Source organism: Lotus japonicus, chromosome 3 (genome assembly GCF_012489685.1).
Source record: "Lotus japonicus ecotype B-129 chromosome 3, LjGifu_v1.2".
Taxonomy (NCBI): domain Eukaryota; kingdom Viridiplantae; phylum Streptophyta; class Magnoliopsida; order Fabales; family Fabaceae; genus Lotus; species Lotus japonicus.
Window position 1 is genome coordinate 24,675,386 of NC_080043.1, and position 20,857 is coordinate 24,696,242.

Consider the following 20,857-nt stretch of genomic DNA (forward strand, 5'->3'; position numbering starts at 1 on the left):
GAAATTCCAACTCACTTATCTCCGATGTGATTGGATGATGAGTTATTTAATCCAAACATTATCATAGGTCATTTAGATAACCCATTTATCTATTAAAAAAATTAAAAGTTAGTTCACTATATAATGTGGTTGTTCTCAGCTCGAGCACGTCCGTAAATAAATGAGAATACCTATATGAAAAGAAAAAACGAAAGTTCTTGCTTTTCTGACGTGAAAACGAGAATCAGAACCAATTTGTTATGTGTTTGATCAAGGTCCAACAAATATTTAGAGGGACTATGTTTAGGGCCGTTTGTTTGATTTTTTTTCCTTCTAAAAAGGTAAAATAAATTATTTATATAAGAAAGAGATTATTTTAGAGATTCTTTTGACAAGTGGAAGCTCAATTCTTTTGGTGAGTCAATGAAATAAAAGAAAGAAGTACATTAGGTCAGCACAACAACGTCGATTAGAAGGAACAAAAAATACTCAGCTCAAGGGTAAGGACCAGTTATGGAGAACAAATGAAAATGCAAACCCAACGAAGCAAGCTTGTCAGCATACGTGTTAGCTTCTCGCATAACATGTTGGAAAGAACACTGACAAGTAGAAATATCAACAATCTCCACAACAAAGCTTTCGAATGCGACGAAGCGAAAATGTCCACATGCTTTACTGGATCATCCTTCCCGGAAAATGAGTTTTATATCAATTTTCTCTATCAAGTTTAGTGGTAGGTAAGGTCCTCCCGTAACCAAAAAAATCTTAGTGGTAGGTCCAGAGCTAAAATCTCTTGAGATAAAGGTGTATAGAAGCTATCTAGCTTTTTTTTATGAATGGCGTAAAAAATATTATTAATTGGAAAAAGGGGGTGAAAAAAAATTTAATTACTTGTCTGGGGTAGTTTTTGACTTGGACTTTTAGGCATTCGGAAGATTCCTTGCGAATGGTAATAGGACAAATTACTTTACCAGTTGCTTTTTCAGTGTTCAGAAGTGAGGCTGACAGGAATAGTAGGCATTCGTAAGATTCCTTGCGAATGCTAATAAGACAAAGAGGAATCCGGTACCTTTCTGACGTGCAAGTGGGAATCTGCCCCTTCCCAATGCACTGGCGTCGGTGTCATCTCTGAAGACAAAGGATTCGCGTGCTTTATTGCGAATGGCTGACATGAAATGGCGTGTTGTAAGCTGATGGGTGACATGTAGACAGGAGACAAGCCATTCGCAAGCAGACATGCGAATGCTATGTTGACATGCATTCAAATGCTTTATTGCGAATGCATTAAAAATATAATTTACGAACCCCAGTTATAAAACCAAGCTCTCCGAACCAGAATTCTTCTCAACACCATTTGCGAATTTTCTCCAAAACTTCATACGTTCTAATAGCTCAAAAATCACCAAAGATGGATAAGGTCATTGCTTTTGTGTATTCTGAAGGTAGAGTTTTCAATGGCAACCAAGGTGTCATTTTTGAAGGTCAAGCTAGGCCCATGCATCTCAAATGCAACATCACATTCGACCGCTTGAAGAGGAAAATCCATGAGAAGTTGAAGCTCCAAAGAAACCAAATAATTTCTAGAGTCATTTGCAGATTTATGACTAACTCAAATCCCATCTTTTTTTCACCTCTTGAGCTAGTTGATACTCAAGACGTGAATTTCATGATGGATGGATTTCGTCAGCAGTCTTTTATGACAACGCTCGAGTTATACGTTGATATTGCTGAAGCTGGAAGTTCATCAATACCGGCCTCAACCAATCCGATAAGTGCGCAGCAGGCATTCGCTCATGAAGCCGGTGGTAGCTGTGGCGTTGAGGAGGCTGTTCATTTGGGTGATGACACAGTGAATTTGGATGACGATTATGACTACCATGACACTGATAATGTGGATGGTGAGGAGATTTTATCTTTAGATGATCATGATGAAGATGAAAGATTGGGTCACAGAGGTGACTCGTCCGACTCGGACGAGGGTGGCTCTGACGGTAATCCCGGACCTCCTATTGGATTACCGACGCCGGTGAATGTTTCTCCTGAAACGTATGGTATGTATAGTCACTTTAACTCTTTAGGTATTGTATTTATCCATATGTCGTGTCTTGTATAAATCTTCTTTGTTACAGGCGTCCCAACCTCATTTTGGAATGAGTCTCCACACTATTCATATATTAACTGGGAACACCCCGATGAAGAGACCGATTTCTATGCTGGCGGGGATGATCAGACATCGTGGCAGCTAGGTGATGAATTATATATAAATCAGTGTTTTGAGACCAAGAAAGATGTCCAGATGGCCCTCAAGCATTATTGTTTTAAGCTAAATATAACTTATATTGTGGCTGAATCCAAACCCACATACTTTGTGGCAAAATGTCCGAATGGGTGCTCTTGGAAGTTGAGGGCCATGTGTTCTAAAAAAACTGGAATGTGGACGATAACTAGGTGGGGCGGTCTGCATACGTGCATCAATACGATAGCGTCGCAGGACCATAAGAAGATGACATCCGACTTTATCTGTTCATTCATTCTTGGTACAATGTTTTCTCATGATTATTATTTTGTTACCCTTAAAAATACATAGTAACTTATGATTTTGTTCTAATGTCACAGAGATGGTACGTACCCAACCTACTGTACCTGTTTCTCTTATTCAAGAGAGGATCACTGGTGTGCTCAGGTATAAAGTATCGTACTTTAAAGCCTGGAAAGCGAAGCATAGAGCGGTTGCACAGATCTTTGGTGATTGGGAAGAGTCATATGACTTGCTCCCTAGATGGCTGAATTATATGCTTCGGTTTTCCCCTGGGTCCTATTACGCAGTATCCACGAGTGACATTATCGACTGTAATGGTTCGAAGACATTTAAACGTGTGTTTTGGACCTTCAAACAATGTTGTGATGCTTTCGAGTACTGCAGACCTGTGATACAGATTGATGGGACATGGCTCTACGGCAAGTATAGTGGAACTTTACTCATCGCAACAACACAGGACGGGAACAACAATGTTTTGCCAATTGCATTTGCAATTGTCGAGGGGGAAAATCTGAGCTCCTGGTCATGGTTTCTACGTTTGATACGTATGAAGGTCACCCAAAACCAGGGTATATGTTTGATATCTGACAAACACGCTGGCATCAAGGCGACAGTAAGCAATCCCGCTAACGGGTGGCAACCACCAAACGCTTATCATGTTTACTGCATCTGCCACATTGCCAGCAATTTTAATCGTACGTTCAAGAATCAGAAGCACAAGCTTGACCTGATCAATATGGGTAAGCCACATGCATATCTTCATTTATTCAAACTTGAATTGGTTAAATGTCAAGTTGATTGTATTTGTTTTAAAATGGGCAGGTGACGAGCCTTGTCCATATCTTTTTCAGAGACAACTCCGTCGGTTTCGAGGAATAAGTCCAGCTATCCGAGATTGGATTGACCGCATCGACAATCAGACATGGAGTCCTGCGATGAGGGTGGGTGTCGATATGGCCATATGACAACAAACTTATCTGAGGTCGTTAACAAAGTGTTGAAGGGTGCAAGAAACATGCCTATAACTGGATTGGTGCAATGCACATACGGGAGGATGGTGGATTACTTTGTTCAGAGAGGTCAGGCAGCAGCTCGTGAAAAGGCCGCTGGCCACATATTCTGTAAAAAGGTCATTGTAGCCATAGAAAAGAATGTTCTACTCGCAGGTGCTCATATCGTGCACACGTACAACATCGATAGGACAAGGTTTGAGGTGGAGGAAGGTTTTAACCTGCGCAGGCATCGCAATGGGTATGTCTGGTCTCTGCGGTTGGACAATAGAACATGCGAATGTGGGCGCTTTCAAACATTCAAGTATCCATGTGACCACGCAATTGCTGCATGTATGCATCAAAGTTTAGACTATTGGAGTTTGGTGGACCCTGTTTATACGCTCCAGAGCATATTGGATGCGTATCAGGGACAATGGTATCCCATTGGCAATGATCTGAACATGCCACCGAGGGAAGGGGATCGAATTGTTACAGATCCGTCCACCGCTAGGGCGATGGGTCGTCCTAGGTCAACTCGAATAAGAAATTAGATGGACTTGACGGAGCCTCAATCGAGTCGAAGATCTATTTCGCTACAGAGATAGATGTTGTTCTTGTGTGTGACAGATGTTCTTGTGTTTGAGGGTTGTTTTTATGTTTGGGTTGCTTGTGTTTGTTGATTTTGTGTTTGCGCCAATAATGTGGTGGAAGTACGCAACTGTTATGAGGTTGTATTAATTATGATGAACAGGATGAGAAATGAGTTTATGATTAAACTAATAATTTTCACTTCTATTCATTAATTAACAAAAACAATACAATAGATCAATGATGAGTTCGGTGGGATCCTGTTCCGCAATTAGGCCAAGGTGTGTCTCTCGCTACTCGATATGGCCTACCATCCTGTTCTGCTTCGTTCTCATGTTGGCTACTTTGGCCGTAAGAAAATCCATGTTGGATGTTGGGCTCATTGTCTCCTACTCCAGATGCTTGGTTCAAGTCAAACACAAAGCTAGCCTGTGCATGGCTAATCTCATCTGGGTTTGCAACATTCCAGAATGATGGTCGGGGGCCCAACACTTCAGAAGCTCGGGGGATATCCAACACTTCACTTACATCACCGCCTCCCCATCTAGGTACAATGCTCCATCCTTGGGGATCAATGTGCTGCATTTCCGGTGTTCTGAACTGGTCATAAATCGGCTGAGGCTCCTGATGAAAATATTGGTGTGACTGTGATTCACCGAAATGCATGTCCGGGATGTATGGCTGTGAGCCAGAATATTGTTGTGACTCCGACATCTGCATATGTGGCTCTTGGTAGTGTTGGGAACTACCAGATGACCCTGACTCATTTGCAGGAGGTCTCGACCCACCACCAAAAAAGTACTGCCGGTATGAATCACCATGATGTAGGGGATACAGTGAGTACTCACCATCTCGGGGTGGTAGAGTACCTCCATGTATAGTCACATCCTGAGCATGCACCTCGTGCCAATGCTTGCCCAAACCCTGTGCTTCTGCTCTTCCAACAGGTGGTACGTCTGCACGTGTGGGACGTGGTAAGTCCGTAGGCATGGGTTGAACTGACGCGGCAAGAACAGTAATCCTGTCAAGCTGGTGGCATAATGTAAGGCAACGTGCGGCTTGGCTTTGCATTTCCTCAGGTGTATACGTACCGCGACCGACGTCATAAAGTCCATACCACACATGATGAATGTGTTCACCCTACATTAGTAAATAAAATAAAAAGTTAGTATTTCAAAAATTACAAACGTAGGAACAAAGAGAAGCAAAGGTTATATAACATCACAATTTGCCCTGTTGTCGAACTCTGACGCTTCAGCCAACGAATGGAATGTTGGGCGTACCACTTCATGTAAGGGTCGTTAGGGCTAACTAACGTATTAACCACGGGTTGCTCAATCATCCTGTGGTGTCTTTGCCCCCACATCTGTATAAAGGGCATCATGGCTGTAACCCAATCTTCTTGCTCCTTCCCCGACAAGGAAATGTCATGCATTTCATCAATTTGATATGGTGGGTCAGGTACCCCCCTGAAACATGCCAAACTGTTGCAAGGCTCTATCCGGTTGGTGCCACTCAACAAAGGTGTAGCATATCATTGGCACAACTGATCTCCACAAGTGCATACTTTGCCGACACCGTTCCGGTAGCGAATTTAGAACATGATTTGGGTATGACCTCCACACAAACTACACATCCAAATTAGACGAAAAAAATTAAGAACATAAACATAAAATGGTTGAGACAAGATATCAAAATAATATAATATTAGCATAATATAATATTAGCATAACTAACTCACGTCTTCAGCTCTCAGTTCGTCAAGTTTGATCCGCCACAAATCAATTTGATTCTTTTGACGACCAACGTTTCCTCCCCACCTGAAATAAAATTTATTAAAGATTTATTAACGACTTATTTTGTCGCATTTATGTGAACAAATAAATATAACTACTTATAAATTACGTGCATACCTTCCTGCGAGGGGGCGGCCGAGTGGCAATATTGGTATGCTTTCGGGGGCAGTCATTGGAATCCTTTCCCAAGTCCATATTTGGAGCAAATAAGTACAACCACTGATTTCTTGTCGTTCATAACCGGTTGCATGACATAACTCATGATAGAGAGTTGCAAGCACGGTCGAACCCCAACTGTATGTGGAGGCTAGAGCTAAATTCTCTATTAGTAGTAGATATCTTAGAGGCACATGTGATCCCGTGTGGTCGGGTAATAAGAAAGTTCCAATCAGGTGCAAAATGAATGCTCTTGCAGCAAATTCAGCTTCTGCCGGCTCAAGTGCACCTAGGTTTTGAAAATTAAAACACTGGTTTAACCATTTCAAGTTTAAACCACTTCCTCTAATAGCACCTGCCGGTGGAACGACTCCTAGCGCACGAATAACGAGATCGAACCAATCATACCATGTCACCCCGGTAACAGGTTGCCCATCAATATTTAGTCCCAGCTGAACGACAACATCTTGAAGAGTGATGGTGCACTCTCCAAACGGCATATGAAAGGTGTGCGTCTCGGGCCGCCAACGCTCCACCAGTGCTGATATCAACACTTTGTCTTGTTTGATAGAACCAGCTAGAGCGGCCTCATAAAATCCAGCCAGTCGAATATATGGTTCGATTTGTGGAGGGACACCATTCAAAGGAATGTGGGGTAATCTCAGCTTCAAGGCTTTCTTATTTGTTTCGTTCCAAACATATCCCGACACATGTTTGTTTTGCTTCACCAACAACGTCGGATTTTTTGGGCCGAGAGTTAGCACTGCTTCATCCGCCATTTACAAAACCTTCCTGAAGTTATTACATGCAACCGAAAATTAGGCATCAAACAAAGTTTGAGACTCAAATACAAATGATAAACTAAAATGTTTGAAAGGTAAGATTGAGAGATGGAGTTAGAAATAATTACCAACAATAGAGAGACTTTGAGACTTGAGAGAGTTTAAGGGTAGGTAGAGCTTGAGAGGTATCACACTTATCACTTGAGAGTTCAAAAATGAAACTTGAAAGATGAGAATTGAGAGAGTTGGAGAGGTGAATTCGAGCAAAAATAACTTTAGCATTTCTGGGAGTCCTTTTATAGGGGTTTGACACCGCCAGAAATGGCTCAATATGGCCGACAAGGGATTCGCGAGGCAGGCTGCGAATCTGTCTTCGTGGCCGACAAGGCTTTCGTGTGGCAGGCTGCAGATGCCTTTGCATGCCTCTGCAACTCTGCCTGTGTCCCATCACAACAACACCATGTCAGCCATTCGGTTTAAAGCTTGCGAATGCCTACTGTTCCCCGGTCAACACACAGGAATGCATTGGGAAGGAGGAGAATCTCTCCTGGCACACTGAAAAAAGCAAAGATTCATTCTTGTCTTATTAGCATTCGCAAGGATGCTTGCGAATGGCTCATGTTCATACTGCAACATGTCATTCAGTTCTGAAAAAGTAATTTGTCCTATTACCATTCGCAGGGATACTTCCGAATGCCTTAAATTCCATGTCAGAAACTACCCCAGACAGCTAATTAAATTTTTTTTCACCCTCTTTTTCCAATTAATAATATTTTTCACGCCATTCAGAAAAAAAGCCACTTTGTTTGGTAGGAGAGAGTTAAAGAAGAGAGATTGAGAGAAGAGAGAGTTAGAGGAGAAAGGGTCAAATCACCCTTGTTTGGTGAAAGAGAGGTTTAGGTGAGAGAGAGAGAGAGATAGAGGGGGCCAATTTTCACCTTTTTCTTCTCTTCGCAAATTGCGAAGAGTTACGTCCCTGTCACCTTTTTTCGTATACTGTGCAATTAGTAGCGATTTCAAACCGTCACTATCTTTTATAAATGATTTTCGTGTGCAGTTACTCAGTTAGTGGCGGTTCAAAACCCGCCACTATCTGCATTCTGACACTTTTTTTGTAAAAAATTGTATTTTAGTCAAAAGTTAATTTTTCTCTTTCTTCCACTCATTATTTTTCATCTTTCTCTCTCATTTATCTCTACCATACCAAAGAAACTCAAAATCTACTTTATTTCTCACATATTTCTCTCTAGTCAAATTCTCTCTTCTCAATCTCTCTGTACTCTATGAAACATGGCGTAAAGGACATGAAAGATAAACTCTCGTCATCATGATGTCTCTTGATTTGGTTTTATAGTATTGTGAACTTTTCATTGTAATGAGAATTAAATACAAAGTGTTTTCTTCCACACAGATGACACCAAATGTTCTTCATGAATTTAAATTGGTGGTGTCCCTCTAACTCTAGTGGTAAGCACAAATGCACCTTGACGCTCAAGATAAGAGCATAGAGAGAATCTCAAAGTCATAGAAGAACGATGAGTTAACAAAATGAGTAATACTTATGTAAATGAACAACAAAACTTGTATTTATAGACATGGTGATCGTTACATTCGTGATTCTAAGTCTCTAGGAACTCTTAGTGAAAAACTTTCGAGATTTTGATTATCTTTAGATAACCTTGTGATGTTTCATTAATCAAGGCGGTTGTGTCCGGTCCGTTAGTCTTTGGACGGGATGTACCCACAAAGGCACCCTGACGCTCAAGGTGAGATCATAGAGAATCTCAAAGTCATAGAAGAACGATAAATTAACAAAATGAGTAATACTTATGTAAATGAACAACCGAACTTGTAATTATAGACATAGTGATCGTTACCTTCGTGATTCAGAGTCTTTAGGAGCTCTTACTGAAAAACTTTCGAGATGTTGATTATATTTAGATAACTTTGTAAATTGTAATGTTTCATTAATGAAGGCGGTTGTGTCTGCTCTGTTAGTCTCTGGACAAGATGTTCTTTATCTTAGTTATTTCAACCAACCGGCATAGTGCTCACCTAGTTATGAGACATCTAAACTAATTGAGATGTTGTTAGCACAGTCAGCATAGTCATTGGTCTGAACATATAAGGCATCCTACAAATTGGGCTGCTTAATTAAAGTGAGGAGCGATAATGATTTCATAAGATTATTCCTTTTACATGAAGAGTTTAATTTATATTTTACTTGTGGACAAATATGGTAATCTTGGAGGCCTTTACGAAGCATATTGGTGTTTGATATTGGTTCTGTTCAAGTTTGCAAGGCTGTATGTGCAATGAATATGCTGCTAAGATGCTAATCGCTTTTTGGGGTATCAAAGAGGTCTTGTGAGCGATATGTTGATTACTTTATCATTTTTTACATCCAAAAGATTAATTATACCCTCTAACCCTCTAATGATTAATTCATGTATCTTCTCAACCCAACCCACATATTTTCTAACTCTTACCATTTGAGTTATTATTCGGGGGCCATTACTTTGTCATTTACATCAGAATGAATGTTAACATGACATATTCTTAATATTTTTTTATAATTGGTTATTTCTTTCAAATTAAAACAAATTTAGTTGTCTACTTGTCTAATAAATAATTTAGTAAAGAAATGTTAAAGAATGCCTTAAAATTATAGATTGCGCTGATAATATTTTTTCTTTAGTGAATTATGTGATACCTAGATTTTTTTTTTGGTGTGGTGCCCCTATATGATATTCTCAAGTTATAATTTTGTTATTTTGTTGTGAAAATGCGAAAGGATTTATAATTGCAATTTTAAAAAGTTCAATGGTCGACTTAATGAATTAATAACATATAGTTCTTAAGTTTGTTTATGTTATGTAATGCGTAATTTAAAAATTAGGGTTTTTGATTTAACTTGCAATTCTGAGAGATCATCTAAATTTATTTCATGTCAGGATATTCTTTCTTCATGCTCCACTCATATTAGACCTCCAAATCTTCCTTTATCCTCTTCCTTTAAGTTTAAATTATATGTTTTCTATTAGTTTATATCATTTTAGGTATCACGGCTTGATCTGGCTTAAGGTACCACAGCAAACACATTTTTCTTTTACTTCACTGATAAAAATTAACCAAGCCACATGTGCAATATCATTAGCAGCTAAAAAAACAACCGACTGATATTTAATTCCACAAGAGCGCAGCCTGTTTCAAAAAAAATTCACAAGCCCAAAATTGTTTAATTATCTGAACCAGGGGGCCGTGTATAGAGTTTTTGGGGCCTAAGGCGAAAATATTAAAGTGATTTTATTTTGACAAGAATTTGAAAGAGACCTGATATATCATATCAATTATAAATTTTTATATTAATCTTCTAGTTTTTTGAACTGCGAAATCATTTATCAGAGTTTTATACAACAAAATAAATAAAAAGAGTTATGAACAACAAAACCAGGAGCACAATGAATGAAACGATGTGAGATTTTGCAACATTTTAATGTCAAATATCTCATTTAATAATTTACTTTAACGTGAAAAAAAATTCTTTTTTTAGAGAATAACTATTATGAGGAAGAGAAATTATTTTTTTCAATTGTGAGAAAGTAAAAATAACATAGATTTTATTTACTTATTTTTTGGAAAATGTAAATTTGTTAATACAAAATACTACTATTAATAACTATCAAAGTTGCACTTCTAAGTTCTCACGTTGCATTTCCTATGTTGCCATTGATATTACTTAGTTTTTCATTATTTTATTACATTTCTTAAGTCTTAGTAGTAAATCTGCATGGGCTAATTTTTTTTTTGGGGCCTTAAATATATTGGGAGGACTTAGGTAATTGCCTAATTGGCCTAGTGGTGTACACGGCCCTGATCTGAACCGCTTGCAAAGAGCAAATTGACTTACTGTGTCATCCTAATCATACATATGTTGTACATTGATCATGAGTATTATTATGTTTAGTATAGTTGCATGCCGTTTAACCAGAAAACTATTAAATATTCTCTCAGAGAATTCAATGGGGAGGGGTTGTTCACACATTAATCAGCTGGTATGATCTCATATTTCTTACTTTATATTTGAATATATATATGTTGGTACTGACGGGAACAAATATAAGGACGTACGTCAAGATAAAAAAATGATGAAACTAAAAAGAAGTTTTATATGAGTGGGATGAAGAAGAAAACATTACTTTATAAGTGTAAATGTTGGAAGTCCTTAAGGTTTTTGAACTAGACTACACTCACAACTAAAGCCTAAATACTTTTGTTTTTAATATATTCACATCAAATTTTCTCTTCCATCTCATTTGCAGTTACTTTTATCTCATAACCCTAGATTTTCTATCACATCATTTATTATATATTTACTTTATTTCTTCTCTTTTTATCTTTATTTAGATGTGAGTGAATTTGGGTGTTTCAACTTATTGTCTTAAATCTCTTTTTGTAATTAGAAAATCATTTTTGTAAAATTTTAAGAGGTTTGTTTCAGCTTTTAAAAAAATTTTAGTTTTTCACATTATGCCACATAGGACTACGTGGTTACAAATCTTTTTAATTTTAATTAGTAAATTAATAAATTGTTGATGTAGCGAAAATCAATTGGGTGCATGTGTAAAACAAGTTTACACTGTCAGTGCACCTACCATTTTCTCTTTAAAAAAAGCTGAAAACATATTATTGAGAAAAACTAATTTTTAATGATAGATGAGAGAGAAGATAAAAAAAAAGTAATTTTAATTAGTGTAGCCAACCACAAATCAACTTATGTTTTTCTCAAATTCTCTAAAATTAATCTCGTTTTTTAGAGAGTTAAAAATTATTATTTTTTAATTTGAAACAAACACACTCCAATAGCTCATAGAAATAATCTTATTTATGTTTTTTTTTTAAGCATACACAAACAACTTAAAAAATATATAAGTGAGTATTATTTAAAAATAAGTGATTATATCACGAAATAAACAATGATAAATGGACTCTATATATAATATTCAATTGAGAACAATTTTTTTTATACTCAATTAAATATACTAAACATCCAAAATTATATGTAATCCAAACCATTTAAAAAAAGAATTATATACATAATTAAAATAATATTTTTGTTTTAATGATTTAGAGTTACCAAACACAACACACATAGCATAATTATCCAGTTTCATTTTATTATGTTCAATTTTATTCTATCAGATCCTGTTTCATTCTGTCATGGAACACTATCTAAAATATTCTAAAGAAATCCTACATAGTTCCGATAAAAAAGGAAAAAGTAATTTATAAGTGAAGATGTTGTATTCCAATTGACTTAAACCCAAACACTCCCCCTGGACTTTAAACACCATTTTGGAACCAAAATTCTTCTTATGAATCATGAATTGAAATAAAATTCGTTTCACATTGGGCTTAAGGGGTTTTCAAGCACACTTGTGATCATTATCTTTTTACCAAAACGGCAAAACGGCAACATTGGACAAGCCTTGTGCTTCTGTGCTGGCACAATCAAACAAAATGCATACAAGTTAAAACTTCCATGTCCTTTAATATTTGCTCTCAACCAATTGGCCTGTAAATATCTCCTAAAAATTTTTTAAAGCCTCCTTGAAATCTCCAACCTCAGAGAACCCTCATACATATAAATAAAGCATTGTCAAAATCTCTCAATCACAACATCATCCAAATCCCAAACATTTTCAAAGAAATCTTCATCTCTAGTCTCTACCACACCATGTATTCTACTACTTCTTCCCTCAAGTTCCTCTCATTGCTCATCTTTGCATTTGCCATTGTGCAAATAACAAGAGCTGGTGACCCTGACATTCTGTCAGACTTCATAGTCCCTCCAAATGTGATACCAGATGGAAACTTCTTCACCAACACAAACTTCCGTGTCATTGTTCCACCAAACCAACCACCATCAACTTTCAAAGTTCTGAAGGCAAGCAAAGCAGAGTTTCCAGCACTAGATGGACAGAGTGTCTCATATGCTGTTCTTCAATTCCCAGGTCGGCTGAGGAGCAAGCGTATCTAGGATTTTTTTCATTGGGGATTCTAAATAAAATTATAAAAAATCTATAAATTTTTAGGAGGGCTAGACTAAAAAAAATTTGATATAAAAACACATAATCAACAAATAAATTAAAATTCTTTGGGAAGCCGTGACCCTAGCCTTTTATAAAATCCTTAGATAGAATAGTATATAAATTTTGCTTATTGTGTTATATTTTAACATGCTTACATTTTTTTTTTTGGTTTTATCCTTGCAGCTGGGAGCATCAACCCGCCACACACTCATCCTCGCTCCGCCGAGCTTCTCTTAGTTGCTGGCGGTTCCCTTCAAGTAGGGTTTGTGGACACTACCAATAAACTCTTCACTCAGAACCTTCAAGCTGGGGACATGTTCATATTCCCAAAGGGACTTGTGCACTTTCAACACAATGCTGATGCTAACAACCCTGCTATGGCTATATCTGCATTTGGAAGTGCCAGTGCTGGGACTGTGGTAATTCCTAGCACCTTGTTTAACACCACCATTGACGACAATGTCTTGGCTTTGGCATTCAAGACTAATGTTTCTACCATTCAAGCTTTGAAGAAAGGATTTGCTCCTTAAAAGCCTCAAGGTTTCTTAATGCATCTGTTGGTATCTGATTTGTTTCTTCTTGTTTTCTCTGTTTTGTAATTTTCATTCAATTGTGTTCCATACATCCAAAATAAGCTTGTTGTAGCATCCAAAAGCAGTGGCACATTTTATGGGCCTAAAGCTTGGAGATAAATAAGTTGTTTTGATTTATGCTTCATCAGTTCATTGTCTACACTTAAAAAAAAAAATCCATAAATCAATACAAATAAAATAACAATAATTTTAATGAATTCTTTTTGGTTAAGCTATAACGTCCAATTTTAGATTTCCAAAGTGTATTACATAAATATCTTTTTATTGGCAAAAAGAATGTCAGAAGTGGGATTTGAACCCACGCCCTCTTTCGAAGACCAGAACTTGAGTCTGGCGCCTTAGACCACTCGGCCATCCTGACTTGTTGATAATGTACTAATTGTAATAATATCATAGTTTATTAGCAGAGTAAATACAAGAAAGATCTCAACGCATGAACCAAATTTACTACAGTACCCTTTACTTTTTAGGCTTAATTGCACATTTGATCCCCACTTATACCTTTTTCACGATTCTGGTCCCTAACAAAAATCAATTGCATTACACGTCCCCTACAAATACCTTCGTTTGTAGAATTGGTTTTCCGTCCAATTCCATCCATATTTTAACGGTTTTTGGGTAAATAAATTAATAAAAAATAAATACATAAACAAAAATCCATAAAATCATCATCTTCATCTATTTCTTTCATCATCTTCATGATGTTCATCTCCCAATTTCAGAAAACCCAGAAAAAGCCAAGTTGAACAAACCATGCCCAACAACACCCTTATTCCTCATCTTTAAACATATCCACCATCATAGAGTTCTTCATCTTCATCATCTTGACAAAATCCAAAAAGTAATCACATAAAAATCACTCAAAAAATAGAACCGTTCCCAAAAAAAAAAGGAACAAAAAATGAATTGACAATAACATGATTAAGTATTAAATTGACAGCAACGTGATTTATGCAAAGCAAAAATACAAGACCAATTTTGTTTAGAGAATAATTGGCAGTAACGTGATTTATGGAGAGAAAAACCCAATTTTGTACAGGTTACAAATTTGCTCACATGTAATTGAAATAGGTATTCACCCTCACTGGGTACTGATGGTGTCTTCTATCCAACACACTGCATCTCCCCCCTCTTCAACCCAAGCTATCGGAACAAAGAATCAAACCAGATCCATGTCTCCCTCTTCAACTCAAGCCGCAAAAACGAAAAAAGAAGGAACCTTAGGGGTTCGATTGTTGGACGCAAGGTGAAAAATGATGAAATCACGGTGAATCTGTGTCAACCATGGAACCCAGAAAGCTATATTCTTCGACCCAACATCCCTCTTCTTTCCCTGCGCACAACCGATAACCCTCTCGGTGCACTGGCGGCTCCATCTAACGGATAACCCTCTCCTCCTGGAATCAATCTAGCTAGGTGCACCTAGGTCGTTACCTCCGCTAACGGCTACGGGGTTCTATCAAGGATCCCCCAAAACCATTTTCTCAAACCAACACAAGTCTCATCAACAATCTCAAAATCCACTTTCCAATACTCATCAATGCTATTCAAATAGCATTCTCAATTTCACATTATTCCAAAATCAAATCAAAGTAAATTCTCAGTTCATATCACTTCATAAAGCATTCTCAAAATCAACTTAATAAAACTCACTTTGAAAAGAACACAAGAACTTTAAAAGCATGTTTCCCCAATTTTCAAATGAATATGTGATCGATATATCAAAATAATTTAAATTAACAGTTATAGAGAAGTAAAATTATGCCACAGTAATTGAAAACCACTCACTGCTATGACGAATCAACTGAACCGCTCACAACAACTTCACGCCGACTGAACGAACCACTAGCCGTCAAATCTGAACACCAAAATTAATTTCAACCTTCAGCAATAATTATCTTAGGTTATACTACCCGTGAGCAACTACAAAATTCTCAATTATGAAATCAAAGCCCTAAAAATATTTCTTCTTAATTCTAACATAACAGTGGGTAACGGGATATACCTCAATAAAATAGAAAGAACAATTCTGAAGGGGTGGGTACTCTTTTCCTCCCTTAGAACACAAACCCTAACTTCCAAAGTCATGCTAAAAATCATCCACTGGCAGAATAATTCCTCTCTGCACCAGCATCTATTTAATGGTGGGTACCGTGTGATTTTCCGAAGAAGAAAGAAAGAACACGAGAGGAGCATATGAGGACAATTGATTGTCACACACAAGCAAATGAAGAGGTTTACGAGGGAGAGGAGAAAGACTAGGTTTTCTATTTAGGATTTGGAATAGAAGTGGGGGTGGGGCTACGGGGTTTATTCACTTTGTAGGTTAGTTTTTGTTTTTTGTTTTCTTTCTTTTTATTCTATCTCCTTATGCTTTGTTTCTTATATTTATATAATTACTATTATTGCATTATCTTTTTTTTTCTTTTATAAAAAACACGGATCGTAACATGATGGTCCAGTGATGTGGGGTTTGAGTTTTTGCAAAAACTCTTTCTGGCTATTGAGAAAGACGAGAGAGAATGGAGATCAGCTAGAGAAAAAGGACGTGAATGTTAAATTACTAGTTTTTAACCCGTGCCTTGTACGGGGAATTTAATTTTGGATTTAATTTTTTTTTTAATTTTTGTTAATTAATTAATATCTTTTTTTATTTATTCTATATAGGTATTTGGTTTATTTTTCGTTTTTTGCACATTTGTGGTGTAGGTTATTTTTTTTTTGCAAAATAATGTGTTTAAGGGTCGAAAGCACATTTAAATTGACGTATGCACGAAGATTTGCAAACATAAAACGATTTATTGAATATTTTAGTAACATGATCAATATACGAAAAACAAATGTCAAAATATTTGAAAGTTACAACTGAGGTCAATTTACTAAAAAACACATTGTCAACTTGGGTAAAGACATAAAAGTAAAAGTTTAGCACATAGGCTATTTATTTGTAAACAATCTTGAGGAAATGCTACTAATTATTTGAAAACTTGATCTTTTTGAACATTTATGCATCGTTACTTCCAACAACTTCTGTTATGGATCCATCGTCTGAAGGACGTTTAATAGGTGTGTTGGAGTCTTCAATTATAGGTGGAGGTGTGTTTCGTTTAACACTTTTAGTGATTGTCTGCAAAACAAACATATTTTGAAATAGTGATGACCAATGTCTAAAACAAACCTATTTGACCAATACCTCAATCAAAGATTTTACATTTGAATCGGAAATATCAAAATTCATTATGTAGATATAAATAACCATTATTTAGCAATAAGAGTTTAAAATTTTACCTTTGTTTTGAATTTTGAAATTATTTGTGAGTCCTTGCAAATTTTCAAGACGTTAAATGTTGATTTAAACCACCTTCCGCATCTATCATTCCCTTCAACCTTGAAAAGAAATTCCTTGTGCACTAAATCTACAATTTATTGTGGGGGGTCTTCCATGTTCCGGTCTACATTGAATTTTAATTAAAATGAAAAAAATTAATATATTATGAATTAAGTGAGCAATGAAAATGTACCCTTTTTTGACATGACTATGTTTACCTTTTCAATTTTTTCCAATATCTCGTTGCATTTTTTGTTCATCAGATAACAACCTTCGCGATAAAAAACGGTAAACGTTGCAGATCCAGTATCATCAGCAATATTAAGCAACAATTTGTACCTGATGTAAACATTAATAATTAAATAAACTGAATATTTTACAAATTAATTTATTTATCGAATTTGTAGATTACCGCATGGTAGGAGTGACATGCTTGTTACATTTTTAACAATAATATTGTGCTCCGTCAGAGTATATTGCTGAGTAACATTCACAGTCATGATAATACCAATCATTTGTGCTCTAAATTTTCTTAATCGTGACATATATATATAATGAATATTGTACGGGACAGGCTTCCATATGCCACTTTTCTGAAGAGGCATGGGTGCCTCCCCTTTTCTAGCCATTGATTTATAATATTTTAATTGAATGGTCCGGATCAGTTGAGGAAAATAATTATGGCTTGGTCCTATGCACTATTCAAAATATATCTCTGGTCCTATTACATTTTTATATTCACGTAAATGACTGCAATGTTTATCCAATCCAGTATAGACCCTATGAGTTTTGATATCTTAAAATTAGTCCTAACTATATATACACAAAACCATGGATTAAATTCATTTTATGCATCCAAAATCTGAAGGATCCATTGCTCTTCTCTCTTCTCCAAACTTACTTTCTCCTTCTCCTACGAGTGAAAATGGATTAAACCAAATGAGGATGGAGAGTGGTGGATCCAAAAGTGAGGATTGTGCATTGATGAGTTGTGGATCTAAAACTAGGGTTGTCCAAGTCAAAAAATATGTTTATGGTTTGGTGATAACAATCTCATAGATAAGTATAGTGAAAGAATAGAAAGATAATTGCATGAAACTATTCTCACTTTCTGGGTTCCATAAGTGGTAACTAGCTAGGAAAAAAAAATTTATGTTGTTGTTTGTTCAATGTTTGGTGAGAATTTGTGCAAAATCTGTGTCTCCTTGATGTTCCTCGTCAAGTCACGGTCCCAACAAGTCATACTAGAGCTTTGATGGTGACTCGAGGTGGTCGGAATCATCATTTTCGAAAATGACCCATTTTTAAAAGTTCCCAAAATGAAAATCTGAGGTCATGGATGGATTCAGAAGGTTGAGACGAGTCCGGAACAAGTTCCGGAATCTCAAACGGAGCCCGGACGAAGCTACACTCTCCCGCACTTGCCGGCGAGGTGGCCGGAGAGTGAGCCCACTCTCGGCCACGCGCCCCACTCGCGCTAGAGGAAGAAGGAGAGTGGCGGCCACTCTCGGCTGTGAGACACACTCGCCTGATGACGTCAGATACGCTGACGTGGCTTGTTCTCGTGCTGACATGTGGCAGAATGTGTTTTTTGGAAATTTTGGGTCATTTTTATCCGTTTTGGGTCCAAGAGGAGTCGATTCTAAGGTTTTCGACCGTTCCGGACGCAATGGTGTGGTTCGTTTCTTGAAAATCTTTCCAGATTTGCAAATAGGACCAGATATTGGCCTTTGAATAAACTTAAGTAATGTGTTTTTTTAATAATTTTGGTCATTTTTATCCGTTTTGGGTCCAAGGGGAGCCGATTCTAAGGTTTTCGATCATTCCAGAGGCAACGGTGGTATTCGTTTCATGAAAATCTTTCCAAATTTGCGGATATGATTAGATCAATTCTAATATTTAAATGAATACTAGTGAATTGATGGATAATGACACTTTTAACCTAATTTAGTTATTCTAAAGTCTACGTTAAACTAGGATTATCCATTTTAATTACCTCTTAACTTAACGTTAGTTATTCCATTGACCCTTTTAAACGAATGTTAGTTATACCATTATCTCGATTAGACTAGGGTTAGTTATTCTAATGACCCTCCTAACTGAAGCTTAGTTATACTATAGTCTCAGTTAGACTAGAGTCTGTTATTCTATAGTCTCAGTTAAACCAGAGCTTGTTATTCTATAGTCTCAGTTAAACTATAGCTTAAATCAGGTTTATCTATTATAGTGGTTCTCTTAACTTAAGATTAGTCAACTTGTGTTAGCGCAAAAAAAAAGAGTCAAGGTATGAAAAAAAGGGCCATCAGCCAAACAAAATACCAACAGAATTGACTAATGCAAAAAAGCCCAGATATTAATTTTTGGCACCAAAAAAGGAGGGGTCAGCAGCAAAAAAAACTAGCCCAAGAAAAAAAAACAATCAAATCCTTATAGAAAAGTGAAGGGCCATCAGCCAAACAAAAAAAACCAACAGAATGGGCTAATGCAAAAAGGCCCAGATATGTGTTTTTTACACAAAAAAAGGAGGGGCCAGCAGATGAAAAAAAAACTAGCCCATTTTTCTTTTTTCCGAGTTCTTTTTTCTTCTGATTTCATTTATGAGTTTTTTCTAAGGATTTTTCAATATCAAAAACATACTTTTGAGACTTTAATTCACAGTTTTTGAAATTAATAAAATCTCATTTTGATTGATTAATCTGAGTTAAAATAAATGATTAACTAACTGTTGGTTGTTATTATAAATACTCTTAATTATGTTGATAATCATAATAAGGAGGAGGGATGAAAAAATGAACTAAAGAAGATGGAGAGGAATCTTATCCTTCTCGACCACTTTAAGCATTAACTTCATGATGATTAAACTCTTTGATTTGGACCCTCGAGAGTTACGACACACCTCAGAGAACCCAATGATGAAGAGGAAACTATAGAACATTTACACTTGGAACTTGAACTAGGGTTAGTTATTTCATAGTCCTGATTAAACTATGATTATATGTTCTACTAACTTTAATAACCTAAGGTTAGTTGTTCAATAGTCCCTAGCTAGGGTTAGTTATTCTAGTTACACTCTTAACTTAAGGTTAGTTGTTTTAATAGTTCCGATTAAACTAGAGTATCTATTCTAATGACCATCTTGTTAGGACAGGCCACAATTATAACATCTGTAAAGAATATTCGATCAGGATGAACCATATGGATGATCAGGATGAACATGATGGATGATTGTGATCTTGATGATGGATGTCATGATGGGTGGTCAATATGATCATGATAGATGATTAGGATGAACCCGATGGATAGCCAGGATGAAACTCATGGAGGATCAAAATTGTCACGATGGATGGTCAAAATGAAATTGATGTTAGATTATATTTATATAAAAAGGTCAAGAGTGACTTGTCAGAAAGTCGGCCATGTTGAACAACACATCGTTAGCTAATCTCGATCTTAAGTTCCTAATATTAGCTAGTTCAAGCAAGATTATTGACATGTCAAAACAACATAACCAGGCATATAAAGCTTTTAAGTTTTTAAGATTAGATATTTCGGTTAAGATCAACTTGTCGAAACAACCTGATAAAGCTTTCAAGGTTGATAAGTTACAAAGATTAGCCAACTTGACGTGTTCATACAATCAAAAGTTTAATTGGATGTATGTGTAAAGTGTAAACAAAGTTTACACTGTCGGTGCATACACATTTAATCATTCAAGTAAATAACTGATTTTATTCTACTAATAATTAAATAGAGATTAATTTTCATGCACTGACAGTGTAAATAAGTTTACACAGGTTCAATCATATCTCAATTTTTTGGCTCATAACTAATTTTAAATTTCATAATATTTAAAATAGGAAATAGAATGTTGTGATTGAATGATCGTGTAAAACCTTTTATACTGTGAGTGCATAAAAATTAACATGAACGAAATAACCTGATTTTAATTTTTGGCGCTCAAAATTTAAATTTTCCCGCTCATATTTTGATTTTTTTGAGATTAAAACACTGA

The 20,857-nt window shown here is 36.4% G+C and overlaps 3 protein-coding genes, 1 long non-coding RNA gene and 1 other non-coding gene across 5 annotated transcripts; 3 read left to right on the forward strand and 2 right to left on the reverse strand.

Annotated features, from left to right (window-relative positions):
• The first annotated feature begins 1,387 nt into the window (after positions 1 to 1,387).
• On the forward strand, positions 1,388 to 3,483 carry LOC130743810 (uncharacterized). Its single transcript, XM_057596036.1, has 4 exons — positions 1,388 to 2,030; positions 2,109 to 2,225; positions 2,596 to 3,258; positions 3,341 to 3,483. Exons 1-4 carry the CDS (start codon positions 1,388 to 1,390, stop codon positions 3,481 to 3,483), a joined length of 1,566 nt encoding a protein of 521 aa, XP_057452019.1.
• Positions 3,480 to 4,061, forward strand: LOC130743811 (uncharacterized). The gene has a single exon (XM_057596037.1). It carries the CDS (start codon positions 3,480 to 3,482, stop codon positions 4,059 to 4,061), a length of 582 nt encoding a protein of 193 aa, XP_057452020.1.
• An 8,430-nt stretch (positions 4,062 to 12,491) lies between these two features.
• On the forward strand, positions 12,492 to 13,641 carry LOC130749329 (germin-like protein 9-3). Its single transcript, XM_057602667.1, has 2 exons — positions 12,492 to 12,846; positions 13,108 to 13,641. The coding sequence occupies exons 1-2, from the start codon at positions 12,570 to 12,572 to the stop codon at positions 13,452 to 13,454; spliced, it is 624 nt and encodes a 207-aa protein (XP_057458650.1). The 5' UTR covers positions 12,492 to 12,569; the 3' UTR covers positions 13,455 to 13,641.
• A 153-nt stretch (positions 13,642 to 13,794) lies between these two features.
• On the reverse strand, positions 13,795 to 13,878 carry TRNAL-CAA (transfer RNA leucine (anticodon CAA)). The gene has a single exon. It is a non-coding gene; the product is annotated as a tRNA-Leu (tRNA).
• On the reverse strand, positions 13,879 to 15,862 carry LOC130749330 (uncharacterized). The gene is made up of 3 exons (XR_009022893.1): positions 15,523 to 15,862; positions 15,306 to 15,375; positions 13,879 to 14,340 (listed from the first exon to the last, which is right to left on the reverse strand). It is a non-coding gene; the product is annotated as an uncharacterized LOC130749330 (long non-coding RNA).
• Positions 15,863 to 20,857: the final 4,995 nt, after the last annotated feature.

What these genes read in the sequence shown, in the direction of transcription:
- LOC130749329 (XM_057602667.1), top strand. Translation starts at nt 12,570, where the DNA reads ATGTATTCTACTACTTCTTCCCTCAAGTTCCTCTCATTGCTCATCTTT. An exon ending in TGCTGTTCTTCAATTCCCAG is followed by an intron (nt 12,847 to 13,107) that starts GTCGGCTGAGGA and finishes TTATCCTTGCAG; the next exon opens with CTGGGAGCATCAACCCGCCA.
- LOC130743810 (XM_057596036.1), top strand. Translation starts at nt 1,388, where the DNA reads ATGGATAAGGTCATTGCTTTTGTGTATTCTGAAGGTAGAGTTTTCAAT. An exon ending in TGTTTCTCCTGAAACGTATG is followed by an intron (nt 2,031 to 2,108) that starts GTATGTATAGTC and finishes TCTTTGTTACAG; the next exon opens with GCGTCCCAACCTCATTTTGG. An exon ending in TCAGACATCGTGGCAGCTAG is followed by an intron (nt 2,226 to 2,595) that starts GTGATGAATTAT and finishes CTAATGTCACAG; the next exon opens with AGATGGTACGTACCCAACCT.
- LOC130743811 (XM_057596037.1), top strand. Translation starts at nt 3,480, where the DNA reads ATGACAACAAACTTATCTGAGGTCGTTAACAAAGTGTTGAAGGGTGCA.